The following is a 26,447-nucleotide window of genomic DNA, read 5'->3' on the forward strand; positions in this document are numbered from 1 at the left end:
CATTCATTACGACTTATGTCATTTGTGTGTGTGTGTGTGTGTGTGTGCTGCTCTCTTTGGCCTGCCTCCAGATCAAATGAAAGGGGGTAGCAAGCACACACATGCAAGTAGTGTTAGGACTGAAATCTTTGTTTGTTGTACGTGTGTTGTTTGCTTCATTTTGTTGGCAACAAATATTGTGTTTTCCGATAATAATTATATTTTGACTTACATATTGCTCCCTCCCCCACTCCACTTCGTGTGTGCACTCACACACATACATGTACGTAACCCTAAACACGCATGACACATACACACCCACCCACAATTTGATGAGCTCAGATCTGAGGCGGAATGCCTTGGCCGCCCCCGACGGAAGGATGGAAAGTCCCGATTGGTTCTTTGGGCTCCTTGCTCGACGCTTAATAGTGCCTTCCTCCTCACTTCCTTTCCTAATGAATGATGGCCGCTGCATGCCGCTCGGCGATGTCGTTTTGGCGTGCTCAAGTATGCTGGGTGCCAATCAACACTCCCATCACCACCTACCCCCTCCTTTCATTCCTGTTGAACGCCATCGTCGTCAGCATTATCTTTGTCATCATCACTTTTCCACATTTTATGGGGTAGTTACAGGGAGATTCATGAAGGTCATTCGTGTCAATCTGGGACTGGGTAGGGGTGACTGGATGGGAAGTACCCCAATTACACGGGTGAAGGGTTGGCGTGCTTGTGTTGCCTGGCCCTCATTGGGAATGTTGGCATGGAAGCGGTACCCTGGGACTGCCCCGGCCCCCCGCGCCTGCTCCAAGTCTGCGTGTGGTGCGGTCACGGCCCTTGGGTCCCTGGGGAGAGGGGGAGATGGGGAGTACTGGGGTTTTGCCTGCGGATTCTCTGGGGTGTGGCTGGCCTGGATGGGCAGGGACTGCGGTGGGTGTCTGGCGGTCCTGTCTCCGCACCCCTATTGGGCCCCCCGGCCGAGTGGCGTGGGGCCGGGGCCGCCCCCTTGTCTGCTCCTGGGCCTCTTGGGCTTGCGGGTGCTACCTGGCCCGACGGTGGAGTGGGTTAGGTTATTGACGTCACGACCCTGTTATCCAGTTCCATCAATACGCCAGCGCCCAGTACATTTGAAAAAAAAATATTTTTTCAAGTTCTTAAACATGCATGAAAATCACCATCCTTTCAAATTCAACTTTTCACTGCTGCAATGACAAAAAAAAGACAAAAAGTACAGTATTTCAGAGTTGCTCAGTGAGATCCTTTAGAGCACACACAGAGTTTGTGCACTTTTATTACAGTTGACACGTCACAGGGACATCACCAAACAAAGATGGCTGCCTGCCGACACTCACACAAACATGAGCCAGTGAATTCATCTGTTCCTGCGTCAAACTTTCAAATGAATCCAAATGAATTGATGAGTTTGTTAAGTAACACTTCATCACACAACACTTCTTCTGAGCGAAGCCGGCAGTCACGTGACCTTATCCTGCTGCCTGCTGGTCACACTTCCTGCCTGTTGCCCATGGCGATGGTGGGCGTGGCCCTTTTGATGGAGGTCAGACGTATGTGTGATGTACTGTGCTGGTAGCTCGCCTGACGGTCAGGACGCACTTTGCCGCATCGCAGCTGACTGAGACATACACATACACACAGCGTTAGCATTAGCATTAGCACCATCATGTCACCTGACAGCAGCCTGGCGAATTGTGTAATTATCGCTGTGTATGAGTCTGAATGTGTGTATAAGCTTATATGTTTGTGTATTTGAGTGTATTTGGGATTGTGTGTGTGATTTCTTTGTGTGAGTCAGTTTGTCTATGGGTTTGTGTTTGTCTGTGTGTATCTATGTGTTTTTATATGCATGTGTATGCTTGTGTGTTTGTGTGTGTGTGTGTGGTTGCGAGCCTGTGTATGTGTGTCTATTTTCTATGTCTATGTCTGTATTTATAATTCTGTGGGTGTAGGTCTGTGTGCGTGGGTGTGTTAATGTGTATGTGTGCGCACAGGTGACCCGCCGGTGTGCAAACCTGTTGAAGTGTCGCCGGAAGCTGTCGCTGAGCAGGTAGAGCGCGAACGGATTGACGCAGGACGATGAGAAGCTGAGGATGCGAGCTAGCAGCGTTAGCAGCAGGTGCACTAGCGACAGGTCCACCTGCTGGTAGCGGAAGGAGCGGTAGAGGTACAGGACGTGGTTGGGGAGCCAGCACACAGCAAACAAAGCCACAAACACCAGCACGATCTTGGCCAAGCGCTTCCTCGTCTCCATCTGCAGGGGTAGCGTTGCATTAGCCGCTAGCTTAGCTGTTTGCGCATCATTAGCGGCAGAGAATCAGAATCAGAATCAGAATCATCTTTATTTGCCAAGTATGTCCAAAAAACACTCAAGGAATTTGTCTCCGGTGGTTGGAGCCGCTCTAGTACGACAACAGACGGTCACTTTGGAGACAGAAAGACAATGACAAAAAAAAAAAAACACTCACTGAGCAGTAAAGGGTTGCTAGTTATCTGGCAATGCTGGTACATTTTTTTAAAATGTTTTTTTATTTTATTATTTTGTTTTGACAATTGTGCAAAAAGATGCAGAGGTGGGGGAATTGAGTCGTGACTGGACTGGAGTCAGACTTATGTCGCCACTTTTATGATTTGGGAGTTAGGCCAGCAATGATACAATTGGAAGACAATATATTTTCTCAAAAACTGTCATGATTAACGATATATATATATATTTTTTAATGCCTCTGCGATCAGGAGAAATGAAGCCCGCTCTCGAGCTGCAAGACTGTGTGGTTGGTTTGCTGAAGGCGCTGGAGACGAGCCCTTCGCCAGACAATCAAATATACGCTCGCTGTAGTCAACTACTGGCTGAATAACGTGTGCAACTGAGGTTATGTTTAATTAATAGTTTCCCGTGTCTGTGTTAATTGGGGGCTAACACACAACCCGGAGCAAGGCGCTGACGTTTTAAACCATGTTGCCGTGGTGGAGCGAGCTGTTTAGCTGTCCAGCTCGTTAGCTTGCAGGCTAGCAAACCAAATAAACAGTTAACTTCCCCCGTGTGTGTGTTAATTGGGTTAGGGTTACTAACACACACAACAACTCAGAGAAAGGCGCTGACGTTTTAAACGATGTTGTCGCGGCGGAGCGATCTGTTTAGTTGTTTAGCTCCTTAACTCACTAGCTCGTTAGCTCGCTGGCTAACGAACATAATAAACAGCTAACTTTCCCTTAAGTGTCTCTGTTGGGTGAATCTATGCGCTGCACACGGAGCAAGACTGTGGAGTATTCCGCTGGCGTTCCACGAGCCCACTCGTAGCAGATGACACAGCCGACTCTCCCTCGGCTCACCACAACAATGAAAATTTATCGAGTCCGGAAAAACTATCGTGTCCGTTTTTATTTATCGAACAATAAGTCGAGATAGTAAGTATCGTGACAGGCCTACTTAAAGTATTTGGCCTCACCCCCTGACATCTGGGTTTTGGCCTGTTTTACTGCCACTTTTCTTATTTAGATTGAAAAGAATAGAATGCCTTTTATTGGCACTATACACACGTACACTGAGACCGAAAGCACCTCCTTCTTAAGTGCAGACACGTATGTCTGTTACAATAGTCAAGTCTACTGGAGATAAAAGCCTGAATTAGCTTCTCCTGGTCTGCTTGGAACATGTAATCCTTCACCCTGGATATGTTATTTAGCTGGTAAAAGGCTGTTTTATCAATTGTTTTGATACGACTGCTGAATGTCAGATCGTAATCTATCAGCACACCAAGGTTTCGGACTTGGTCTTTATTTTTTAAAGATATTGACTCATGTTGTTTACAAACAAATCCTCTCGGACCCTCCGCATCCCGGTCACCGGCTCTTCCGGCTCCTTCCCTCGGGTCGGCGCTACCGATCAATGCAAACTCCAACTAGCAGACATTCCAACAGCTTCTTCCCTCTTGCCATCCACTTTTTAAACACCTGACCTACAATTCCATTGCAACATGCTGGCAAATTTTTTTTTTGACTTGAGTTCGTTGTCCCATTTCTGTGGGGCCAATGATGCGTTACTCGTGCACTCACTGTAGTCGTCTCGCCACGCTGCACTATTTGCATATCTGTCGTTGACCGATACTGGCCACTCATGCCAGCGTAGCATCTGCTCCATTTGCACACTGACTGAGGAGTCTCTGCAATATTTGCACAATCGACATTGTCCCAGATCATCGAACTACTTGTCACTTTGAACCGCATCCACTCCTTGAAGTCTCGGCGCCCTTTGCACGATGCTCATTGCGCCGGACTATTGCAATATGAGTCATTCCAACTGCTCAAAGTGCTAGAGGACATCTTTTTGCACAAAAAAAAAAAAAATAATAATAATGATGTACCGGCATTATCAGATAACTAGCAACCCTTTATTGCTCAGTGACTATTTTTTGTCAATGTCTTTATGTCTCAAAGTGTTCTCTGTCAATCGACCGTCTGTTGTCGTACTCGAGCGGCTCCGACTACCGGAGACAAATTCCTTGGGTGTTTTTTTTGAACATACTTGGCAAATCAAGATGATTCTGATTTCTGATTCTGATTCTGATCTCTCATCGGAGCAGGCTTCATCTGTTCATGCAACAAGGCTCAGTCAGGAGTCACTTGCCTGATTTGGCAACTATTTATGCTCCAAGTTGGAAGCATGCACGAAACCATGTAAGGTATCATTCTTTTGGAATGCAATAAAGCAGAGTTGTTAGGCTGCCTGGCAGAGAGGCCACTGTCTGTTCAAGAGAGTCGTAAACTCCCTCAATAATATCCCATTTTATATGAATGAGGAAGTTTTCCCAGCACTTTAGGACCCCCGTGTAATTACTAACGTTTCTGCTAGACAGGCGCGTTCACGTTTTTGAGGGGAGCGGGAAGGTCGACATTTGTGGGGGGCACGTTCGTTCGTCTCGTACACATTCACGTTTGTGAGGGGTGCATTCATGGACTTTGGGCTTTCTTTGGTATAGCGCTTTTCTACCGAAGGTACTCTAAATGCTTTCACACTGTCTCATTCACCTACTGATGACGCAGCATCCAGAGCAACTGGGGGTTCGGTGTCTTGCACATGGTCATAGGGGCCGAGGATCAAACCCACAACCTTTGGGTTGAGAGACCACCACTCTCCCACCTGGGCCATGCTGCGTTCATGTTCCTCTACACATTCACGTTTGCATGGGGCGTGTTCACGTTAGTCCCGTACACATTCTTGTTTGTGAGGGGCGCGTTCACGTTCGTCTCATGCACGTTCTTGCTGACGAGTGTGGCTTTGGCGACGGGGGGGTGAAGTCAGACTTTATTTTGATCTTGGTACCAGCTTGAAAACTGTTGTTCTATCCACATTGTACACGATGGGTAACTCCCTTTCCCCTTTTTCATCTGCACACCGTGGTGGTTCCTCTCTTATGGCATCAGTCACAACTTAAAAATCGACATTGACAAGTAGTGGGCTGAAACCGGATCCATGACTAGACTGGACTCCATGTCTCGCTTACCCCACATAACGATGTGACTTGTTTGAAATTTAGTGGGGACTCCAGCCGATGAGCGACTTGATTTTTGCCGTAGTGACTCGGGACCTGTGGGACTGCGGGTTCTACAGCACGCTCTATTTGGGCTCCAGTACTATGGAATGCCTTACCCGTGGAAATTAGAGCGCCTACCTCTGTAGCAACGTTTCAATCTCGATTTAAGACTTATTGAAGTTAAACCACACCTAGTATTTAATTTGTCTTACCCCTTGACATCTGGATTTTGGCCTGTTTTACTGCCGTTTCTCATCTCTCTTACTCCCTCCTCCTCCTCGGAGAAGGGGATAGATGGTGATGATCTATTGCTGTGGACCTGTGATTCCCAACCGGTGTGCCATGACACCTTAGTGTGGCGCGAGAGCTCTTCAGGTGTGCCGCGGGAAGTTATGTTATTTCATTAATTGCTCAGAAAATTATTTATTTACAACAAATTTGTTCAATGATCTATGTCAGTGACGTATAGTGACAAGCAGGACGAATTAGATGGCAGAAAGGGCATACGTTAGTTCTGTATCCACATTTTGTGCCATTTATTTCGGTGCTGTGCAGTGAGGTTTTCACATTTAAAATATGTGCCTTGGCTCAATAAAGGTTGTGAGGATTCTGCATGGACCGACAGGTCGTGCGGAGAACCACTTCCCCGGAGGCGTTTACCTGTAGCGCTTACATGCTTGACTTGAGACTTTCGTATTTAGGACTCGCACATACGGTATATGACTCACGCCCACCTCTGATTGGCCGTCATTGCTAGTCTTTCATGTCAACATATCGGCTTGTGGCTCAAAGCTACGCGAGCTCGTTCTCCCTGTTTCTGGAGCGAGAAAGGTCGCATTATGTCATTGACAGCTTGCTGCCCGTCCACAAAAACATCAGAATGGTCGCTGATCACCTCACCACCTTTGACCTCAAACACATTCAACTAACTTCCTTTTGTGAGTCAACAGCAGCTAAGGGCCACACACCTGATGCCTGTTTTTGTTTTTGATGTCAACATTGACGGTTGCCATGGAGAACAACATGTCACAACACACATATGCATACACAAGGCATACATGTCAACTACACAACACTTTTACATCATCTCAGTTAAGAGGACAAGAGGGAGTGTTTCGGTCAGTGTGTGTGTGTGTGTGTGTGTTTGTGTGCGTGTGGGGTGGGTGGGGTGTTGGGGGTCTTGGACAAGTCAATGACGTGCACGCGCAGATTAACAAGTTGTCCAAAACCTCATCTGGAAAATTCATTCAGTTGACTCGTTAGCGCATTTGTTGATCAGGTCGTGCGGAGAACCCCTTCCCCGGAGGAGTCTACCTGTGGCGCTTACGTGCATGTGTGTGTACTTACAGTATGTGGTTGTGAGAATCAGTGTGTGTCTGTTGATATTTGGGTGTGTGTCTGTGTGAGTATTCCATTGTGTGTGTGTTGTTGTTGTGAGAGTTGTGTGTGGAAGTTACCTGGTTGTGAGAGAGTATGCATCTGTGTATGTACTGTAAGTGTGTGTATGTACGCGTGTTTGTGTGTGTCTTTGTATCTGGGTTTGTACCATTATTCCTCGTTAGGGAAAATCTATTTTTATTAACACTACTTTTCAACAAATATGTACAAATTTTCTGTGCAAAATGAATCTTTAAATAAGAATAAATGATGATAATAAAAAAATGTACCCAACGACTTTACCAAGGGCTACCTGAATAAATATGCTATTACAAAGGGGAATCACAAATAGCAACGATTACAAATTACATTAGGCTGTAAGCATCGGCTTTTCATTTGAAAAGCCCCGTTCTCAATATAGTGAAATGTCGAGGACAGGAATGTGTCCGTTGTTCTGCTTGACCATTGGTCAATCGTGCACGGTCACAAACTGCAAAGAACTTGACAGTTGTGTTTTCCCTCTATTTACGTCTGGCGTTTTTGTTTTTTTTACTGCTGTCAGGCTAGCCGAAAAGTTGTAGTCAAGGCAGCCGCTACAACGATGATAAATAGCGAGATTTAGTTCTGTTGCTGCCGGTTCAGGTCCCGACGGCCATTGGAAAAATGGTTGGCACCGCAGATGGTCTCAGCTTCTGCCTCTGTATCCAATGCTTTCTGCTCAGCCTTTCTCAAAGCACGCCGGTTCCAAGTGATCAGCACAGTTTGGAATGCTTGCGAGCCACCCATAGCTGACCACGTTTCTTCCCCTCTCGATTGACTTTGACATTGTTAAATCATAGGACAACAAATATACAAGGACGGGAACAACAGCATGGAACAATAGCACACAACTCTGAATGCACAGGATGTTGGCTTGTGTGACGTCACAGCGCCAGAAAGAGACGAAGACCGGAAGGCGCATTCTGCATCATATTTATCGATGTAACTGCTGTATATCCGCTATATCATAACTTCGAAATGGCAGTGGTGGTTTGTAAAGGGGTTCTAGCGTTATCAAGACATATTTTAAAATCTTTGTCCCCTGACCTTTAATGAAGCCCTCACCATATGTTCACCCCCTGGTGGCTGGCTGACTTGGTTGCGGGCACTGCTACAAATGAAGCACTTGTCATATTCAGCAGTGCTTTAAAAAAACAAAACAAAACAAAAAAAAAGCGCAGAAGATCAGGCTCATTTAATCGTGGCAGCTAAAATCACGATTAAAATGGGATTAATTGTGCAACCCTAACAAGAAGTCAAGTGAATAAGAGTAAACATACCACATATTCTCTCAACTTCCTGCTTACTGGCGCCTCCCACTGAGTTGAATATTTGTGTTTGAGGTTTTTATGTGGAAGATGACATCTGAAAGTTTCCCAACCGTCACACGAGAAGTCGAAGGAATAAAAAGATGAGCTGGGACAAGACGCCTGGGAAAGGTCGCCCTGTCATAAATATTCATCAAGTGGTGGTCTCTTCCTCCTCCTCCTCATCATAATCATCATCATAGTTTATGATGTTTACGTGTGTACGTGTGTACTGTATCTGCTGTGTGCTGATATGTATGTGTGAGTGTATTGTGTGTTTGTGTGTGTGACTGTGCGTATGAGTGTGCATGAATATTTAGAAGCCGTGTTGTACCTGAACAAGTTCAATGAAGGAAAGTTCATATTTTGGGCGAACGTGAACTGAACTCAGTGCATTTCTGCCTGATGAATGTTCTTGAGAACAAGCTCATTCTGGCCTTTGGGAACGGTTTTTGAGCAACCGTTCATTTTCATTGTAGATTGACAGGTTTTGTTCGCGACTTCCAGGACAAAACCCACCCGAACACACTAAATTAGGAGTCTTCACACATACATGCAAATCAGTTGCTTTTGGCGAACTTCGCTCTTTTGAACTCAAGATAGGCCACGGGGGCAGACGTAGTCTCTCCGGCGTGTCTTGGGTCGTCCCCGAGGTCTCCTTCCAGTGGGACGTGCCCGGAACACCTCACCACGGAGGCGTCCGGGAGGCATCCGAATCAGACGCCCCAGCCACCTCATCTGGCTCCTCTCAATATGGAGGAGCAGCGGCTCTACTCTGAGCTCCTCCCGGATGACCGAGCTTCTCATCCTATCTCTAAGGGAGAGCCCGGACACCCTGCGGAGGAAACTCATTTCGGCCGCTCGATCTCGTTCTTTCGGTGAGGGTAGGAACGTAGATCGACCGGTAAATTGAGAGCTTCGCTTTTCGGCTTAGCTCCTTCTTTACCACAACGGACCGATACAAAGTCCGCATCACTGCAGACGCGGCACCGATCCGCCTGTCAATCTCCCGTACCATTCATCCCTCACTCGTGAACAAGACCCCAAGAACTTGAACTCCTCCACTTGGGGCAGGATCTCATCCCTGACCTGGAGAGGGCACGCCACCCTTTTCCAACTGTGGACCACGGTCTCAGATTTGGAGGTGCTGAGTGTCATCCCAGCCACTTCACACACAGCTGAGAACTGATCCAGTGAGAGTTGGAGATCACGGCCTGATGAACCCAACAGAACCACATCATCTGCAAAAAGCAGAGATGCAATTCTCAGGCCACCAAACCGGACCCCCTCTACACCTCGGTGGCGCCTAGAAATTCTGTCCATAAAAGTTATGAACAGACAAAGGGCAGCCTCAGCGGAGTCCAACCCTCACCGGAAACGAGTCCGACTCACTGCCGGCAATGCGGACCAAACTCTGACACCGGTCGTACAGGGACCGAACAGCCCGTATCAGGGGGTTCGGTACCCTATACTCCCGAAGCACCCCCCACAGGACTCCCCGAGGGACACGGTCGAACGCCTTCTCCAAGTCCACAAAACACATGTTCCATGGTGGTGTTCCTGGTTGGGCGAACTCCCACGCACCCTCGAGGACCCTGCCGAGGGTGTAGAGCTGGTCCACTGTTCCACGGCCAGGACGAAAACCACAGTGCTCCTCCCGAATCTGAGATTCGACTTCCCGACGGACCCTCTCTCCAGCACCCTGAATAGACCTTACCAGGGAGCCTGAGGATTGTGATCCCCCTGTAGTTGGAACACACCCTCCGGTCCCCTTTCTTACAAAGGGGGACCACCACCCCAGTCTGCCAATCCAGAGGCACTGTCCCAGATGTCCATGCGATGTTGCAGAGTCGTGTCAACCAGGACAGCCCCACAACATCCAGAGCCTTTAGGAACTCTGGGCGAATCTCATCCACCGAGGAGCTTTTGAACCACCTCGGTGACCTCAACCCCAGAGAGCCGGAGAGCCCGCCTCAGAGAACCCAGACTCTGATTCCTCATGGGAAGGCGTGTCAGTGGAGATGAGGTCTTCGAAGTATTCTCCCCACCGACTCAACGACCCGAGTCGAGGTCAGCAGCGCCCCATCCACACTATACACACTGTTGATGGTGCACTGCTTATAACTTGAGAAAACACGGTACGGTAAATTGCAGATTTTTTTATTGTGGTTTCGCCCACACACAGCAACATCCGAACTTCCAGAATTTGCATTTGATTTTGTAATTAAAATGTTTTTTATTTTATTTTTTATTGATGTTTATGCTCTGCTTAACAAATCAGAAGTTACTCACTATTTACTCAGTACTTGAGTAATTATTTCACTGTGTACTTTTTACTCTTACTCAAGTAATTTTTTGGAGGACTACTTTTTACCTTGTCACATTATTGTCAAGTAACAGTATTCTTACTTGAGTCCAACGTTTGGCTCCTCTCCCCACCTCTGAAGCGGACATCCTCTATTGCTACGCTTACATTTTTGCTCATCAGATCAGCCAGTGTGCTATTTGTCGCGCTGGTCTTTTGTATTTTCACATTGAGGTGCTGCGGGTCGTGGCCCTGGTTGCGGTCCCAGTGGAACAGCGAAGCACTCGTAACATCGGCGACAAGAGTTGATCCCCTCGTACATCTTGTATTAATTAGGAAACTCGCCTACATTTATCTAAATAGTTTACGGACGTTAAAGTTAAATGTATTGCGCGATGGAGCAATGTTAGGGATTATGTCACAACACAGAATGAACAAAGTTCAAATTTAGCAATGGCATATAAAAACAGAAAAATATTGTACTTCATATTTTCCTGAAGGATGCATTTGGGATGAGCCTTTGAAGTTGGTAATAGTGAAAAATGAAGTGAAACAGACAAGGACTGGAGTAAATTCTTTTCCAGAATGAGAGTGCTTAAAGAGGAGGATGCTATTCATGTGGCACAGCTTGAGGTGCAGGTGGTACTTGAGCGGTTTAAATAAATGTTTTTCTGTGTGAAATTTTTATTTTTATTTTGCCTTATTCAGAGTCTTCCAGATTGGTTAATTTATGTTAAAATCAAAAAGATTCTCTGCGGGAGCCCGGGGGATCCCCCGAGACCCCCACTACAATGTTTTTTTGTTATTTTTTGGTCACCTTTTTCATGCCTTTGTCTGTTCATATGTCGGGGGATTAACTCAATTTTTGGCAACCGCTATTCATGTTTACATTTGGCCGGCATGTCGCAGCAGCATGTGTGCGTGATGTGCGTTCAGTGACACTGTGTAAATGGGAGTGAATAAGATGTTTGGTAATACATTAGTACATCATTATGAAAATGGATTACGAGGAAAATTATTTGTATCAGAATGCTTTAGTTAAAACACTGTACCATCACACAGTCCTAATATGGAATTTATTTGGAACAAAACCAAGATGGCGCCTACCAGTGTGGTCGCCTCGGTAACGCGCTCTCTAGTATTGTTTTTGTTTTTGTGTTTTTCGTCCGTCTTTGGAGACCTTACACGACTCACTTACACAAGGGGAGACCTGCTAACCATCAAGGAGGCTACTCCGGACTTTCTGTCACCAACTTTCGCAAATCCGCTCAGTTTTTTTCCCCGAGTTACTCACCGGAGCGGCGTCCGTGGTTTTCGGCGCATGGAGACGGAAGCGGCCCCACAGAGGGAAACGGGCCGGCATTCAGGTGAAACTCCGCAAGAGAGGAAACAGATTGGCGTTCCCGTCGATCCACCTCGCGAATGTACGCTCCCTACCCAACAAAATGGACGAGCTTCATCTTCTGTTAAAGACCAGGAAAGACTTCGGACGTTCCGCGGCCATGTGCTTCACGGAGACCTGGCTTTGCGACGCTGTACCCGATGGCGCCGTCATGCTTCCCGGCTTCCACATTCATCGAGCGGACCGCGACATGGAATCATCGGGGAAAACAAAGGGCGGCGGGATATGCCTCTATATCAACGAAAAATGGTGTACGGACGTCACGGAGCTCAGCACACACTGCAGCCCGCATTTGGAGTCGCTATTTTTAAACTGTAAACCATTCTACTCGCCACGTGAGTTCGCATCGTACATACTGGCTGGAGTCTACATCCCGCCTCAAGCTACCACAAACGCCGCACTGCTAACGCTCGCCGAACAAGTCAACGAAATTGGAAAAAAAACACCCGGACTCACCCCTCATTATTCTCAGGGACTTTAACAAAGCTAAACTCAACCACGAACTCCCTAAATACAAGCAGCACATCGACTGTCCTACCAGGGAAAATAACATTTTAGACCACTGCTACACTACGCTAAAAAACGCAGACCGTGCTATACCTCGTGCAGCCCTGGGCTCGTCTGATCACTGCTTAATTCACTTAATACCGACGTACAGGCAAGAACTTAAATGCGCGAAGCCTACAGTGAAAACAGTCAAAAAGTGGACCAATGAAGCCAAGATGGAACTTCAAAGCTGTTTAGACTGCACAGACTCTTTGAAAATTCAGCTGGCAGCCTGGATGAATATACGGACACCGTTACATCCTATATCAGTTTCTGTGAAGAGGTCTGTGTTCCAACAAAATCATTTCGCACATTCAACAATAACAAGCCGTGGTTCACTGCTAAGCTTAAGCAGCTTCGCCAAGCTAAGGAGGACGCATATCAGAGCGGGGACAGGGCCCTGTATAATCCAGCTAGAAACCAGCTGACTAAAGAAATTAACATTGCATCAGTCTGGCATGCATTCCAATCGCTGACTAATTACAAGCGACGATCCCCCCAAGCTGAGAACAATAGCACACTAGCCAACGACTCGAATACCTTCCACTGCAGATTTGAAAAGGACGCTTTCACACCACAGACCCACCCGGCCGCACCCGCGACCACAATCACACCTCTGACCTCTGCGTTAACCATCCATGAACAGGATGTGAGACGCATCTTCAAACAACAAAAGATTAACAAAGCGGCAGGCCCGGACCACGTGTCCCCATCCTGCCTCAAAGTCTGCGCGGACCAGCTCGCTCCAGTCTTCACTCAGATCTTCAACAGATCTCTGGAAATGTGCGAAGTTCCATCCTGTTTCAAACGCTCCACCATCATTCCAGTCCCCAAGAAACCTTCAATCTCGGGTCTGAATGACTACAGGCCTGTCGCTTTGACATCTGTGGTCATGAAGTCCTTTGAACGTCTCGTGCCGGACCACCTCAAGAGTGTCACAGGTCCCCTGCTGGACCCCCTGCAGTTTGCCTACCAAGCGAACAGATCTGCGGATGATGCAGTCAACATGGGACTGCACTTCATCCTAGAACACCTCGACAGTGCAGGGACCTACGCGAGGATCCTGTTCGTGGACTTCAGCTCAGCGTTTAACACCATCATCCCTGAACTCCTTTCATCCAAGCTTCTCCAGCTCAGCGTCTCACCTGCCATCTGCCAGTGGATTTACAGCTTTCTGACGGCAGGACACAGCAGGTCAGGCTGGGGGAGGCCACCTCATCCACACGCAGCATCAGCACTGGGGCGCCCCAAGGTTGTGTCCCCTCTCCGCTGCTCTTCTCTCGCTACACGAACGACTGCACCTCAACGCGCCCGACTGTCAAACTCCTGAAGTTTGCAGATGATACCGCTGTCATCGGCCTCATCAAGGACGGTGACGAGTCTGCATATCGACAGGAAGCGGAGCGGCCGGAGCTGCGGTGCGGCCGACACAACCTGGAGCTGAACATGCTCAAGACTGTAGAGATGATCGTGGACTTCAGGAGGCATCCTTCGCCACAGCTGCCAGTCACGTTGTCCAGCTGCCTTGTGTCAACCGTCGAGACCTTCAAGTTCCTGGGAATTACAATCTCTCAGGACCTGAAGTGGGCGACCAACATCAACTCTGTCCTCAAAAAGGCCCAGCAGAGGATGTACTTCCTGCGGCTTCTGAGAAAGCACGGCCTGCCACCGGAGCTGCTTAGACAGTTCTACACAGCGGTCATCGAATCGGTCCTGTGTTCTTCCATCACAGTCTGGTTTGGTGCTGCTACAAAAAAGGACAAACTCCGATTGCAACGGACAATCAAAACTGCTGAAAGGATTGTCGGTACCCCCCTACCCACCCTTGAGGACTTGCACGCTGCCAGAACTAAGACAAGGGCGTGCAAAATCCTCTCGGACTCTCCGCACCCCGGTCACCAGCTCTTCCAGCTCCTTCCCTCAGGTAGGCGCTACTGTACCCGATGGCGCCGTCATGCTTCCCGGCTTCCACATTCATCGAGCGGACCGCGACATGGAATCATCGGGGAAAACAAAGGGCGGCGGGATATGCCTCTATATCAACGAAAAATGGTGTACGGACGTCACGGAGCTCAGCACACACTGCAGCCCGCATTTGGAGTCGCTATTTTTAAACTGTAAACCATTCTACTCGCCACGTGAGTTCGCATCGTACATACTGGCTGGAGTCTACATCCCGCCTCAAGCTACCACAAACGCCGCACTGCTAACGCTCGCCGAACAAGTCAACGAAATTGGAAAAAAAACACCCGGACTCACCCCTCATTATTCTCAGGGACTTTAACAAAGCTAAACTCAACCACGAACTCCCTAAATACAAGCAGCACATCGACTGTCCTACCAGGGAAAATAACATTTTAGACCACTGCTACACTACGCTAAAAAACGCAGACCGTGCTATACCTCGTGCAGCCCTGGGCTCGTCTGATCACTGCTTAATTCACTTAATACCGACGTACAGGCAAGAACTTAAATGCGCGAAGCCTACAGTGAAAACAGTCAAAAAGTGGACAAATGAAGCCAAGATGGAACTTCAAAGCTGTTTAGACTGCACAGACTCTTTGAAAATTCAGCTGGCAGCCTGGATGAATATACGGACACCGTTACATCCTATATCAGTTTCTGTGAAGAGGTCTGTGTTCCAACAAAATCATTTCGCACATTCAACAATAACAAGCCGTGGTTCACTGCTAAGCTTAAGCAGCTTCGCCAAGCTAAGGAGGACGCATATCAGAGCGGGGACAGGGCCCTGTATAATCCAGCTAGAAACCAGCTGACTAAAGAAATTAACATTGCATCAGTCTGGCATGCATTCCAATCGCTGACTAATTACAAGCGACGATCCCCCCAAGCTGAGAACAATAGCACACTAGCCAACGACTCGAATACCTTCCACTGCAGATTTGAAAAGGACGCTTTCACACCACAGACCCACCCGGCCGCACCCGCGACCACAATCACACCTCTGACCTCTGCGTTAACCATCCATGAACAGGATGTGAGACGCATCTTCAAACAACAAAAGATTAACAAAGCGGCAGGCCCGGACCACGTGTCCCCATCCTGCCTCAAAGTCTGCGCGGACCAGCTCGCTCCAGTCTTCACTCAGATCTTCAACAGATCTCTGGAAATGTGCGAAGTTCCATCCTGTTTCAAACGCTCCACCATCATTCCAGTCCCCAAGAAACCTTCAATCTCGGGTCTGAATGACTACAGGCCTGTCGCTTTGACATCTGTGGTCATGAAGTCCTTTGAACGTCTCGTGCCGGACCACCTCAAGAGTGTCACAGGTCCCCTGCTGGACCCCCTGCAGTTTGCCTACCAAGCGAACAGATCTGCGGATGATGCAGTCAACATGGGACTGCACTTCATCCTAGAACACCTCGACAGTGCAGGGACCTACGCGAGGATCCTGTTCGTGGACTTCAGCTCAGCGTTTAACACCATCATCCCTGAACTCCTTTCATCCAAGCTTCTCCAGCTCAGCGTCTCACCTGCCATCTGCCAGTGGATTTACAGCTTTCTGACGGCAGGACACAGCAGGTCAGGCTGGGGGAGGCCACCTCATCCACACGCAGCATCAGCACTGGGGCGCCCCAAGGTTGTGTCCCCTCTCCGCTGCTCTTCTCTCGCTACACGAACGACTGCACCTCAACGCGCCCGACTGTCAAACTCCTGAAGTTTGCAGATGATACCGCTGTCATCGGCCTCATCAAGGACGGTGACGAGTCTGCATATCGACAGGAAGCGGAGCGGCCGGAGCTGCGGTGCGGCCGACACAACCTGGAGCTGAACATGCTCAAGACTGTAGAGATGATCGTGGACTTCAGGAGGCATCCTTCGCCACAGCTGCCAGTCACGTTGTCCAGCTGCCTTGTGTCAACCGTCGAGACCTTCAAGTTCCTGGGAATTACAATCTCTCAGGACCTGAAGTGGGCGACCAACATCAACTCTGTCCTCAAAAAGGCCCAGCAGAGGATGTACTTCCTGCGGCTTCTGAGAAAGCACGGCCTGCCACCGGAGCTGCTTAGACAGTTCTACACAGCGGTCATCGAATCGGTCCTGTGTTCTTCCATCACAGTCTGGTTTGGTGCTGCTACAAAAAAGGACAAACTCCGATTGCAACGGACAATCAAAACTGCTGAAAGGATTGTCGGTACCCCCCTACCCACCCTTGAGGACTTGCACGCTGCCAGAACTAAGACAAGGGCGTGCAAAATCCTCTCGGACTCTCCGCACCCCGGTCACCAGCTCTTCCAGCTCCTTCCCTCAGGTAGGCGCTACTGATCAATGCAAACTAGAACTAGCAGACATTCCAACAGCTTCTTCCCTCTTGCCATCAACTTCTTAAACACCTGACCTACAATTCCATTGGAACATGCTGGCAATTTTTTTTTTTGACTTGAGTTTGTTGTCCCATTTCTGTGGGGCCAATGATACATTACTCGTGCACTCACTGTAGTCGTCTCGCCACGCTGCACTATTTGCATATCTGTTGTTGACCGATACTAGCCACTCATGCCAGAGTAGCATCTGCTCCATTTGCACACTGACTGAGGAGTATCTGCAACATTTGCACAATCGACATTGTCCCAGACTATCGCGCTACTCGTCACTTTAAACCGCATCCACTCCTTGAAGTCTCAGCGCCCTTTGCACAACGGTCATTGCACCGGACTATTGCGATATTAGTCATTGGAACTGCTCTAAGTGCTAGAGGACTCTGCATCTTTTTGCACAATTGTTTTTTGTCAATGTCTTTATGTCTCCAAAGTGTTCTGTAAATTGACTGTCTGTTGTACTCGAGCGGCTCCAACTACCGGAGACAAATTCCTTGTGTGTTTTGGACATACTTGGTAAATAAAGATGATTCTGATTCTGATTTTGTTTTGTAGATAAGAAAAAAAATCAGCCAGAGCTGGAATGCGAAGTTATCATTGTCCTTTCATCATTTTATTTGAATTCCTCATTTAAAAAAAGACTTTTCCTCATGTTTTTAAGATTGTAGAGTGAAAGCTGCAGCTGGCTAGTTGTTTGGACTGAATGGGTGGCAACAATGGGGAAATGAAATGCCAGTATTTTATGGGTAATAGCCTATCAGCAACATATTCATTTAGTATAGTTTATTTTTGGAACGATTAAATTAACTTTGAACTAGTTTGCGTTGAAAATGAACTGTCCCAACACTGTTTATAAGTGTGTGTGTGTGTCTGTGTCTGTGTGTTGGATGCTGAGTCTGAGGTGTGAACCATCACTGCTTGCGCCGCTTTTTTTTATGGGGTTCCGCAGGGTTCAATTTTAGGGCCGCTGCTCTTTGTATTTTCGAGTATTAGTAGTAGTACGTATGGAATTTCTCTCCGTTGCGATGCTGGAGATGTTTCAGATTTTTGTGCCACTAAAGAAAGATGACTTTTCCTCAAAATCGCTTATGTGTCTTGAAGGCACTGAACTTGTTAAACTTTAATGAAAAGAAAACCGAAGTGACTGCGTGCATATTCCTTCATCAAATCTTGGCTGGATTACTGTAATGCACTTTGGAGTCAGCCAGACTTCCCTGCAACCGTCTGCAGTTAGTTAAAAATGCCACCGTTCACCCCTAAACTGGAATACAGTACATAAGAGGGAGCACATATCTCCTATTCTGGCCTCCCTCCACTGGCTGTGTGTGCACTTTAGAACCTCTCTGAGCTGCTCCATCCCTATGTACCTGCCTGTTGCTCCAGGCCAGGTGACTCGCTGCTTCTGGAGGTACCAAAGTCGAAGTGAAAGCTCAGAGGGGATCGAGCTTTTTCTATTGCTGGTCCCAAACTACGGAATGACCTCCCGGTGCACATTAGTCACTTGTTGACAATTCACTTGTTTTATTTATTCAATTTTTATTTATCTATGGTCTTAAACCAAAATGTGTTTGTGTGTATCTATGTATTTATTTGTGTGTCAGTCTGTGTGTGTCTCTATGTCACAGGTGTCAAACTCAAGGCCCTGGGGTCAGATCTGGCCTGCCCCGTCATTTCATGCGACAAAAATAAGTTTGACACCCCTGCTCTGTTTATTTAGGTGTGTGTGTGTCTGTGTATTTATCATGCTCGTCATCATCAGCACTTGAATGTGGCGTGCAGTCTGTGTGCTGTGATGTCACTTCCTGAAGTGGGTGGAGTCTGACCTGTCTCTTGGTGTGCTCGCTGACCTCGCCCGGCATGTCATGCGCACTGTGCATGAGCGTACGCGCAATGTGGTAGTAGTACACCGAAATGACGGTCAGCGGGAACAGGAAGTAGACCAGGAAGAGTATGACAGCATGGACCTTGGGGTGCGTCTGATCGGACAGAGGGTACGGCACGCAGTTGGCGAAGGTCACGTTCTCGGTGCCCCTCTGACCCTGAGGCGGGGAGACAAAAGTGCAAAATGCCTGTCATGATTTGCGTTTTGTTGATTGTTTTGGACTTACTGTGTTTTGATTCTGGAATCCATTATTTTCTTTTTCCTATCAGGTTTTGGTCTTGGTTTGGTTTTCCTGCCTTTTTTGTCTGCTCAGCAAGTCATTGCCACCACTTGTTGTCATCAATTCTGCTCTTTGTGTGTGTCCTCCACTAATCTGTCACCGATTGTGTCGTCCAAGTGTGGCTTGTTGTCTTGTTTGTGTGTTTGTATTTAGTTTCTGGTTTCCGTTCTCTCTGGCCAAATCTGGTTTATTTTCATCCTCCTCTGTCCTCCGTTTACAAATTAGTTCCTCTGACAAGAGAAACCATCAAGGGGTTGAGAAGAACAACAGAGGAGCGAGGAGGGCAAATGTTTGGCGATATGAGATGGTCACACTCATCCACGCAGACACATTGAAGACGCCAAGAAATGTCGTCATTTCTTGGCGTCTTCAATATTACGTCACGCCATGCGTGGATGAGTGGCGGGAGAGGATTGAATTTGAAGCGCTTTGAGTTGCAGCTCATTGTATGAAAAGTGCTCTATATTCGATTGGACTTTATTAGATTGCGTGTCACCAATCAGTTGTCTCCTTGGCTGAATTTTCTGGACACACGTCCAATTTAGGTTTCACGTAGTACTCAACTCAAACATGAGCAACACTGTTACTCTTCACAACTGTGGAGAAACAAAAGATCACATCCAGTTTGGAGTCAAGCTCCGTTTACGGTCCAGCTGGAGCTAAAAATCAGTAATAATCTGTAAACATTGATTCAAGGGAACTAGACTGTTGCTGTTTCTTGGAGTCTCCTTATTTATGCCTCGTGGGTGTGTTCCTCGGGATAAATCAACAAAAGGTGGTTGTTGTTGCCCGGTGCGGTTGGTGAAATGGCCATCCTGAATACTAATCGGTGGTCCAGCGACCACACACCACCTATGGTTGATCATCCACAAGGAACAGACCCATAGAGGCATAAATAGGGAGACTCCACACCGAAAATTTTAGAACTGAAAAAGCCTTTTGGACAAAAGGTGAAACATCTTCAACAAACTAGAAATTAGCATGACCTTGATGACTTGGAATCCACACAGACAGATCAGTGATTCCTACATTATAGCTCCTTCCGGAACCTCCTGGATACTCGATGCTCGAGCCTCGCGCATTTAAGATGAGAGAGAACAACTCCTGGGTCACGGTTGACTCATCGAGGAGCAAGGAGCTGGGAACGTTGCAATTGAGAGAAATGATATGCACCCAAAGAGAACAAATTCTGATAACGAAACAGAAATCATCAGATTTCAAATTCAAATTTCAAGAGTCTAAATCACATGAAATCCCACACTGCAACAAAAACATAGATCAGGTCGTGTCACCTGATCCGGTGTTAGCGTTAGCGTTAGCAACGTTACCTGCATGGAGACGACCTGGGAGAAGACGGCCTCGGGGATGGCAAGCAGAACGGACAACAGCCAGATGGCGGCGGCCTTCAAGCACGTCCACAAAATGGCGCTGGATGTCTGGATGTCCATGGGCTTCACGATGGCCTTGTACCTGGCGCGCGCACACACACACACACAGACACACACATTTGGGTCCACATCCAAGAACGTTTCTTGACTTGCTGTTTCGGCTGACCTACTTCTTTCTATTCGCAGGTTTTTTGGATGAAGTTTTAGCATAAGTTTGGGCATGGATGCCTTTCCAGATTTGAACCCTCCCTATTTATCCGTGTTAGGGACTGGCACTGAGTTAGGCTGGCTTGCACCCAGAGGTAGGGCTAGGTGATTATATGATCGAGATGGAAAATCCTGATAAATTTCCCATTGATCTTGGCGATCAGCGGTGTGCGTAATTCCTCGATCTAACATGGCGGGAAATGCTATTAACTAGCGCATGTGCGAAGTATGTTGGCGCCTTCAAAAAAACGGCCAACATTGTTTATTCATTTGAAGGAGTACCACCCAAATGATAATGTGGAAAATATTTCCCAAAATTTTTTTTCTTTATTTTATTTACCTTATTTGCTTAGTATGCTAATATCACTATTTTAAATATTGACTGTGAGGAGTCTTGTTGTGAACAAGAAGTGTTAATGAAATGTTGAACAACTCTTTTTTTTGGTTATAAAAACGATATTGTCAGGATTCAGGTTGCAAGTTTGACCCCGATGCAGAGAGCACAGGGGGCTGAGTTTGTGAACAAAGGTTTATTGCAGCTTGGAAGAAAACAAAGGAACTCTGAGAACTAAATCTGGGATTGGCAGGGTTCCAACGAGGACCGGTCTGGCAGGGTAGGAGTCCGGGTTGCCGGTGGGCCGCAAGAGGTGAGCACTGGTTTGCAGGGAGCAAGGCCAAATGGCAGACTGGGGACAAAGAACAAGAATGAAGTAGAGATAAACTTACGAGCCCCTGACGGATATGAAAAAAAAACCAGATATGGTGGTTTTTTTTGGTCCCCAGATCGCCCAGGCCTACCCAGAGGCTAGGTAAGTTTAGGGCACGTGCTGTTTTCAGGTGGTTTTCCATCAAAGTTCTAACCAGGCCACCCCGCTTAGGACCACAGCATACCGAGCGACACAGCTGAATGCTGGACAACTGGGTTGGCAGCTTCTCCAGGCATTTCATGATGTTCGGGCTGAGGGCAACGGGGCCGTAGCGGTTGCGTTCTGTGGGCCGGGCTTTTTTAGGAACTGGGATAATAGTAGAAGTTTTTGTGGAGTCGTGGCAATCAGGTAGATTTGGGTGAAGATGGAGGGGAGAAAAAAAATCAATCTTTGGGTAAAAGCAGTTCTGAAAGGTAAGAAGGCCAAAGACCATGAAGACACTTAAAAGATGAAGATGAAGGCTCCTGGGAACAGTCGTGAGTCCTAGTTTTTATAGAAGCTCTTTAAGCGTTACGCGTCACCCCAAAATGACATCTGGTCTCCGCCGGATATTCTCTGGCTCCGCCCCTACCGAGATCCGACAGATGGGATGGTTCTCAGCGTAGTGCAAACTGGTCCCCACACGACGGACTGATTCTACTTGATTTTGTGTTCTTAATGAGAAATAAAAAGGCCTCAATGATGACAATGAATAATTGGTGATCACGTGATTGCATGTTGTTATCGTGAGGACAAGACGGACGGGTGCTTGGAAAGATGTTGTGATCCACAATTCACAAATGATGACACACAAAGCTTAAAGTTCATGTGTTACAACACTTAGGGTTCCATGACAACTGGGTAGTGCCATCCTGCAGTGACAAAAACAAAAAGTGCATCGGAGACAAAGGCAAGCATCAAGTAATGAGTGCTCGTCGTGATCCTGATGAAGCTTCGGGCCCCAGAGGAGCTTGTTAGAGACCTTGATGGGTTCGTTAATGGCCATCAGGGTCGGACGAGGAACTGAGCGATCTGCAAATGACTTCCTGTTACGCTCAGCTTTTCCGCACCGTGATGATTGGGCGACAAAATGGCTCGTCAGGCGGCAGGATGACCGGCAGAGCGAGCGGGAATACAATAACAATTTGCTGCCAATCCATCGTCAAAATAGTTGGGTTTCTCTGCACTTTTTTTTCCTTTCCAATTGAAGATCTCAGGTCAACTGTTTACATGAAGCGTCATCTATTTTGATCTTGCATTTACAGTACATGTGCCACTCCATTTAATTGGAAGAGATGTCTTACAGACAGACGTGTGACGTGCAGATCGATGTAAACATCACATGCTTTAACAAGAGGGAGGTCAGTTGACTATAGTATTTAGGACAGTAGTTGCAATTGTTTTCACACTTATTAAAGCATTAGCTTGATTACACCAAGTTACAAGTAGTTAAAAACAAGATCTCTCGCAGACCAGCTCTGGTTGGAAGCCACCATATTTGATATCATTTATAAATGATGATATCACTGCGCATCTCCATCAAAACAGAGCATGCACGTGCACACACAACGCAGCCTGGCACATTCCAATTTACCGTTGACATGACCCAAAATGACTTCTGATGGGTTTAGCGAAAGGAATATTCCACCTCACCCCTGTTTATTTGGAGCATTTTCATTCGGTTTGGGCTTCAAACCCTATTCTTATCAGAATACAAGGCTGCATGTAAACAAGGCTTTTGTCATCAAGCCATCGCAAATTTGAAGATATCCATAACCAAACTAACCTCAATTGTGTGAGTCACCAAATAAGAGCGAACGGACACACCAGTGTTACCGAAGTGTCAACCGAGTGTGACGTGCCTCACTAAATTGTCATGTAACATGAGAGAAAGCGTTGACGCGTTCCAAAAGACGACGTGCGCTTACGTCGTGACGAGCTTACGCTCTTCTCAACGCTGTCGCCTGAGGAGAACTTGTCGCTCACTTCGTCTGTCACCTCTGTTCTTCGTCAGGCCTTTTTCTGCTCTTCGTTTGTTTCTCTTCCTGCTCGGAGGGCGTCTGGCATCAGCGTTTGGCACATTAGGAGCTAAATTGCTAATTACGGGCTCGCACGCATCCTCGCCCTTTGATAGGTTGCCACGGAATTGGATCATGTGATCACGAGGTCACGTCAGGAAATAACATCTCATCTTCTGCCTCATATTGAGGGATGAAGGTCTTTGGGGAGACGATATGATTGACACTCGACACGCTGCAATTAAATCCTTGATGAAACGTTTCAATCAAGCTCCTCAATGGAAAAACATATGAAGATGATGATGATGATGATGATTATTATTCCAGTTGTATTGAGAACTCAATGAGGAACTATAGAAAATCATGATCATGGTTTTTAATAGTTTATTAGACTTTCAGTGCGATCGTATTGTCCCTCTCTGAAAAGTGAGCGTTTGGATGATTGGCCTTTGGGTTAATACATCTGCCTCGCCGTTCCGGAGGCCGTGTTCATATCTCTGGAGTTTACCGAGATTCTACTACAGGGGTGGAAAACCTATGGCTCATGAGCCACATGTGGCTCTTTTGAGGCCTGCATCTGGCTGCCAGAGAATTCTTAGCTGACAATTCTTAATGCGTGAAATAATGAATAATTCTGCTGACATCTGGGTACAGTAGGGTCACTATTTTTTATGAGATAATGTCCCCTGCCGGACAGCCAGGGGTCCCCAAATGCTCAGGGCCCCAGGACAACAGTTGTACCCCTTTCACTGCCATTCGAAGCCCCTGCACTGCAGCGTGTATTGCCTTATTGACCATGTTTGCCTCTATGTGTGCATGTGAGAAGGCAGTTGTTTTCACATCTATAAAAAACATTAAAAGCAACCTTCGATCACGTTTAACAGATGGAAGCTGTGTGTGTATATATATATATATATATATATATATATATATATATATATATATATAGCAGAATTGTTTTCGTAACCTTGGCTAGATCTGTACCTTGCCACAATTCTGTGTCTGAGCTCTTTAGGCAGTTCCTTTGACCTCATGATTCTCATTTGCTCTGACACTGTGAGGTCTTCTCTAGACAGGGGCGTGGCTTTCCTCATCAAGTCCAATCAGTGTAATCAAACACAGCTGGACTCCAATGAAGGTGTCGAACATCTCAAGGACGATCAGAAGAAACGGACAGCATCCGAGTTCAATATACGAGTGTCACAGCAAACGGTCTGAATACTTCTGGCTGTGTGATATTTCAGTTTTTCTTTTGAAATCAATCAGTAAAAAATTCAGCAAGTCTGCTTTTTTTTCCAATATGGGGTGCTGTGTGCACATTAATGAGGAAAAAAATGAACTTAAATGATTTTACCAAATGGCTGCAATATAACAGAGTGATAAATTGAAGCGGGTCTGAAAACTTTCCGTACCCACTGGATATGGAGATATATAAACTGTATAAATAAATTAAATGTAGTTCCTTAGCGATAGTTCCACCTGATTGATGACGATGATGATGACTGATGATGGTGCTGAGGTCCATAAGGATCAAGTGAACGAGAGGATGATGATCGGTGTTGACTACATTATTATTTTTTATATTTTTACCAGCGTGTGTGTGTGTGGCTTGACTTTAACTATGTGAAGCACTTTGAGTTGCATGTCACTGTACGAAAAGTGCTTTGTAAATAAAGTTTGATTTGATTTTATGAGCTCGAGCGAGGGTGTCGGCTGATGCGGACCGGAGGTTCCACGCATGAGAACGCAATGACGAACGTGGCCTTACCTGTCGGCGCTGAGTGCGGTCAGCGTGAAGACGGACACGCCGACGGAGGTGAGCTGCACAGCGGGCAGCAGCTTGCACGCGGCCTCTCCGAGCATCCAGTCGTCGGAGAAGAAGCGGAAGGCGTCGACCGGCACGCAGGTGACGAGCAGCAACAGGTCGCCCGCCGCCAGGCTGCTGATGAAGATGTTGGGCACGCTCCTCATGGCGCTGGTGCTCACGAAGATCTTCAGCAGCGTCACGTTGCCCAGCACGCCCACCAGCACGATCAGCGTGTACGCCGTGGTCATGACGCCGCGCACGGCCGCGTACGAGCTCCACTCCCCGCCGCCGCCGCCGCCGGGGTCCTCGCTCGAGTTGGCTCCAGAAGCCTCGGCGCCGAGCTGGTTCAGGGTGTCGCCGTCCATCAGGACTGCCGGTGCGTAAAGCTCCGCGCGTAAAAGCGCCCCGCCTGGGTCTTGGCTCGAGACGTGCGCGTGTCAGGCGTGCGTGATGAGGCTGATGCGGGAGCCGAGGAAGACTCCTTCAGTGGCTCTGACGCGCAAGCTGAGGAAGACTCCTTCAGAGCGCACGCGTACCACACACACACACACACACACACAGAGAGAGAGGAAGCTGCTTCACAACTCATTCACCGTCATCCTCCTAATTGTCATTTTAAACTCGCCTCATCAACGATCGTCCTCACGCAATCTTCGGATTCCTTTTACTTTCTCCATTATGGACCTCATGATCATCATCTACATCATCACTACCACCAAGTTAAAAGGGGAGTGTACAATTAAAAATGCATCACTTTTTTGTCTTAATTGGTACACGCGGAATGTCACGTGACCAAACCCGGAAAATTGGTTGGCCAACTTCCTGTATACGCTACACTAATGAGCAGACTACAGTTTGTTGACATGATTGCTTCATACGTGCACATCAGTCGCCCTTCGGCAAAATTTGCTGGCCATTTACGTGAATCGTATAGATCCGATGAGTTTTTCCTTTGGGGGGGGGGGGGGGGGGTCGCTGACGTCATAGGCTGTTTCGTACTCCTTGAACGCTGGCGGCTATATCCATTCCACACACAGATGTCATTTCTGAATATTACTCCGCGGCTGATGAATGTGCCGCCGCTCGGGACGCGATTTGGGTCAATCACAGGAGTCGACGAGACCAGAAAAAACACTTCCGCCGCTTCTGCTGTTAAGAAGTAACGGTACATTTTCTCCATTACAATGATCGAAATGGCGCTCGCTACTTTTATTGATCAATTATTGCTTATTTATCAACTCTTTTGTGCGCGAGACTACGACCGACTTCTGCATCAGGCACTGTTTGCGCCAATCCAATTTAGGCTAGTGACGTTTAAGTCTAGTTTACCAATCAAAC

The 26,447-nt window shown here is 47.3% G+C and overlaps 2 protein-coding genes across 3 annotated transcripts in view; one reads left to right on the forward strand and one right to left on the reverse strand.

Annotated features, from left to right (window-relative positions):
• The window catches only part of gje1a (gap junction protein epsilon 1a), a 48,700-nt gene that overhangs the window by 14,266 nt on the left and 7,987 nt on the right, over window positions 1–26,447 (forward strand). The gene's annotated exons all lie outside the window — the stretch shown is intronic.
• On the reverse strand, window positions 901–26,017 carry nmbr (neuromedin B receptor). The gene is made up of 5 exons (XM_061754796.1): window positions 25,071–26,017; window positions 20,332–20,473; window positions 18,665–18,880; window positions 2,007–2,245; window positions 901–1,609 (listed from the first exon to the last, which is right to left on the reverse strand). Exons 1-5 carry the CDS (start codon window positions 25,472–25,474, stop codon window positions 1,480–1,482), a joined length of 1,131 nt encoding a protein of 376 aa, XP_061610780.1. The 5' UTR covers window positions 25,475–26,017; the 3' UTR covers window positions 901–1,479.

This window comes from Phyllopteryx taeniolatus, chromosome 18 (genome assembly GCF_024500385.1).
Source record: "Phyllopteryx taeniolatus isolate TA_2022b chromosome 18, UOR_Ptae_1.2, whole genome shotgun sequence".
Taxonomy (NCBI): Eukaryota; Metazoa; Chordata; class Actinopteri; order Syngnathiformes; family Syngnathidae; genus Phyllopteryx; species Phyllopteryx taeniolatus.

Coding starts and splice junctions, on each gene's coding strand:
- nmbr (XM_061754796.1), bottom strand. CDS start 25,474: ATGGACGGCGACACCCTGAACCAGCTCGGCGCCGAGGCTTCTGGAGCC. Junction 2,246..18,664: donor GCGAGCACACCAAGAGACAG/GTCAGACTCCAC, acceptor CTACCCCTGCAG/ATGGAGACGAGGAAGCGCTT. Junction 1,610..2,006: donor TTCCGGCGACACTTCAACAG/GTTTGCACACCG, acceptor TGTATGTCTCAG/TCAGCTGCGATGCGGCAAAG.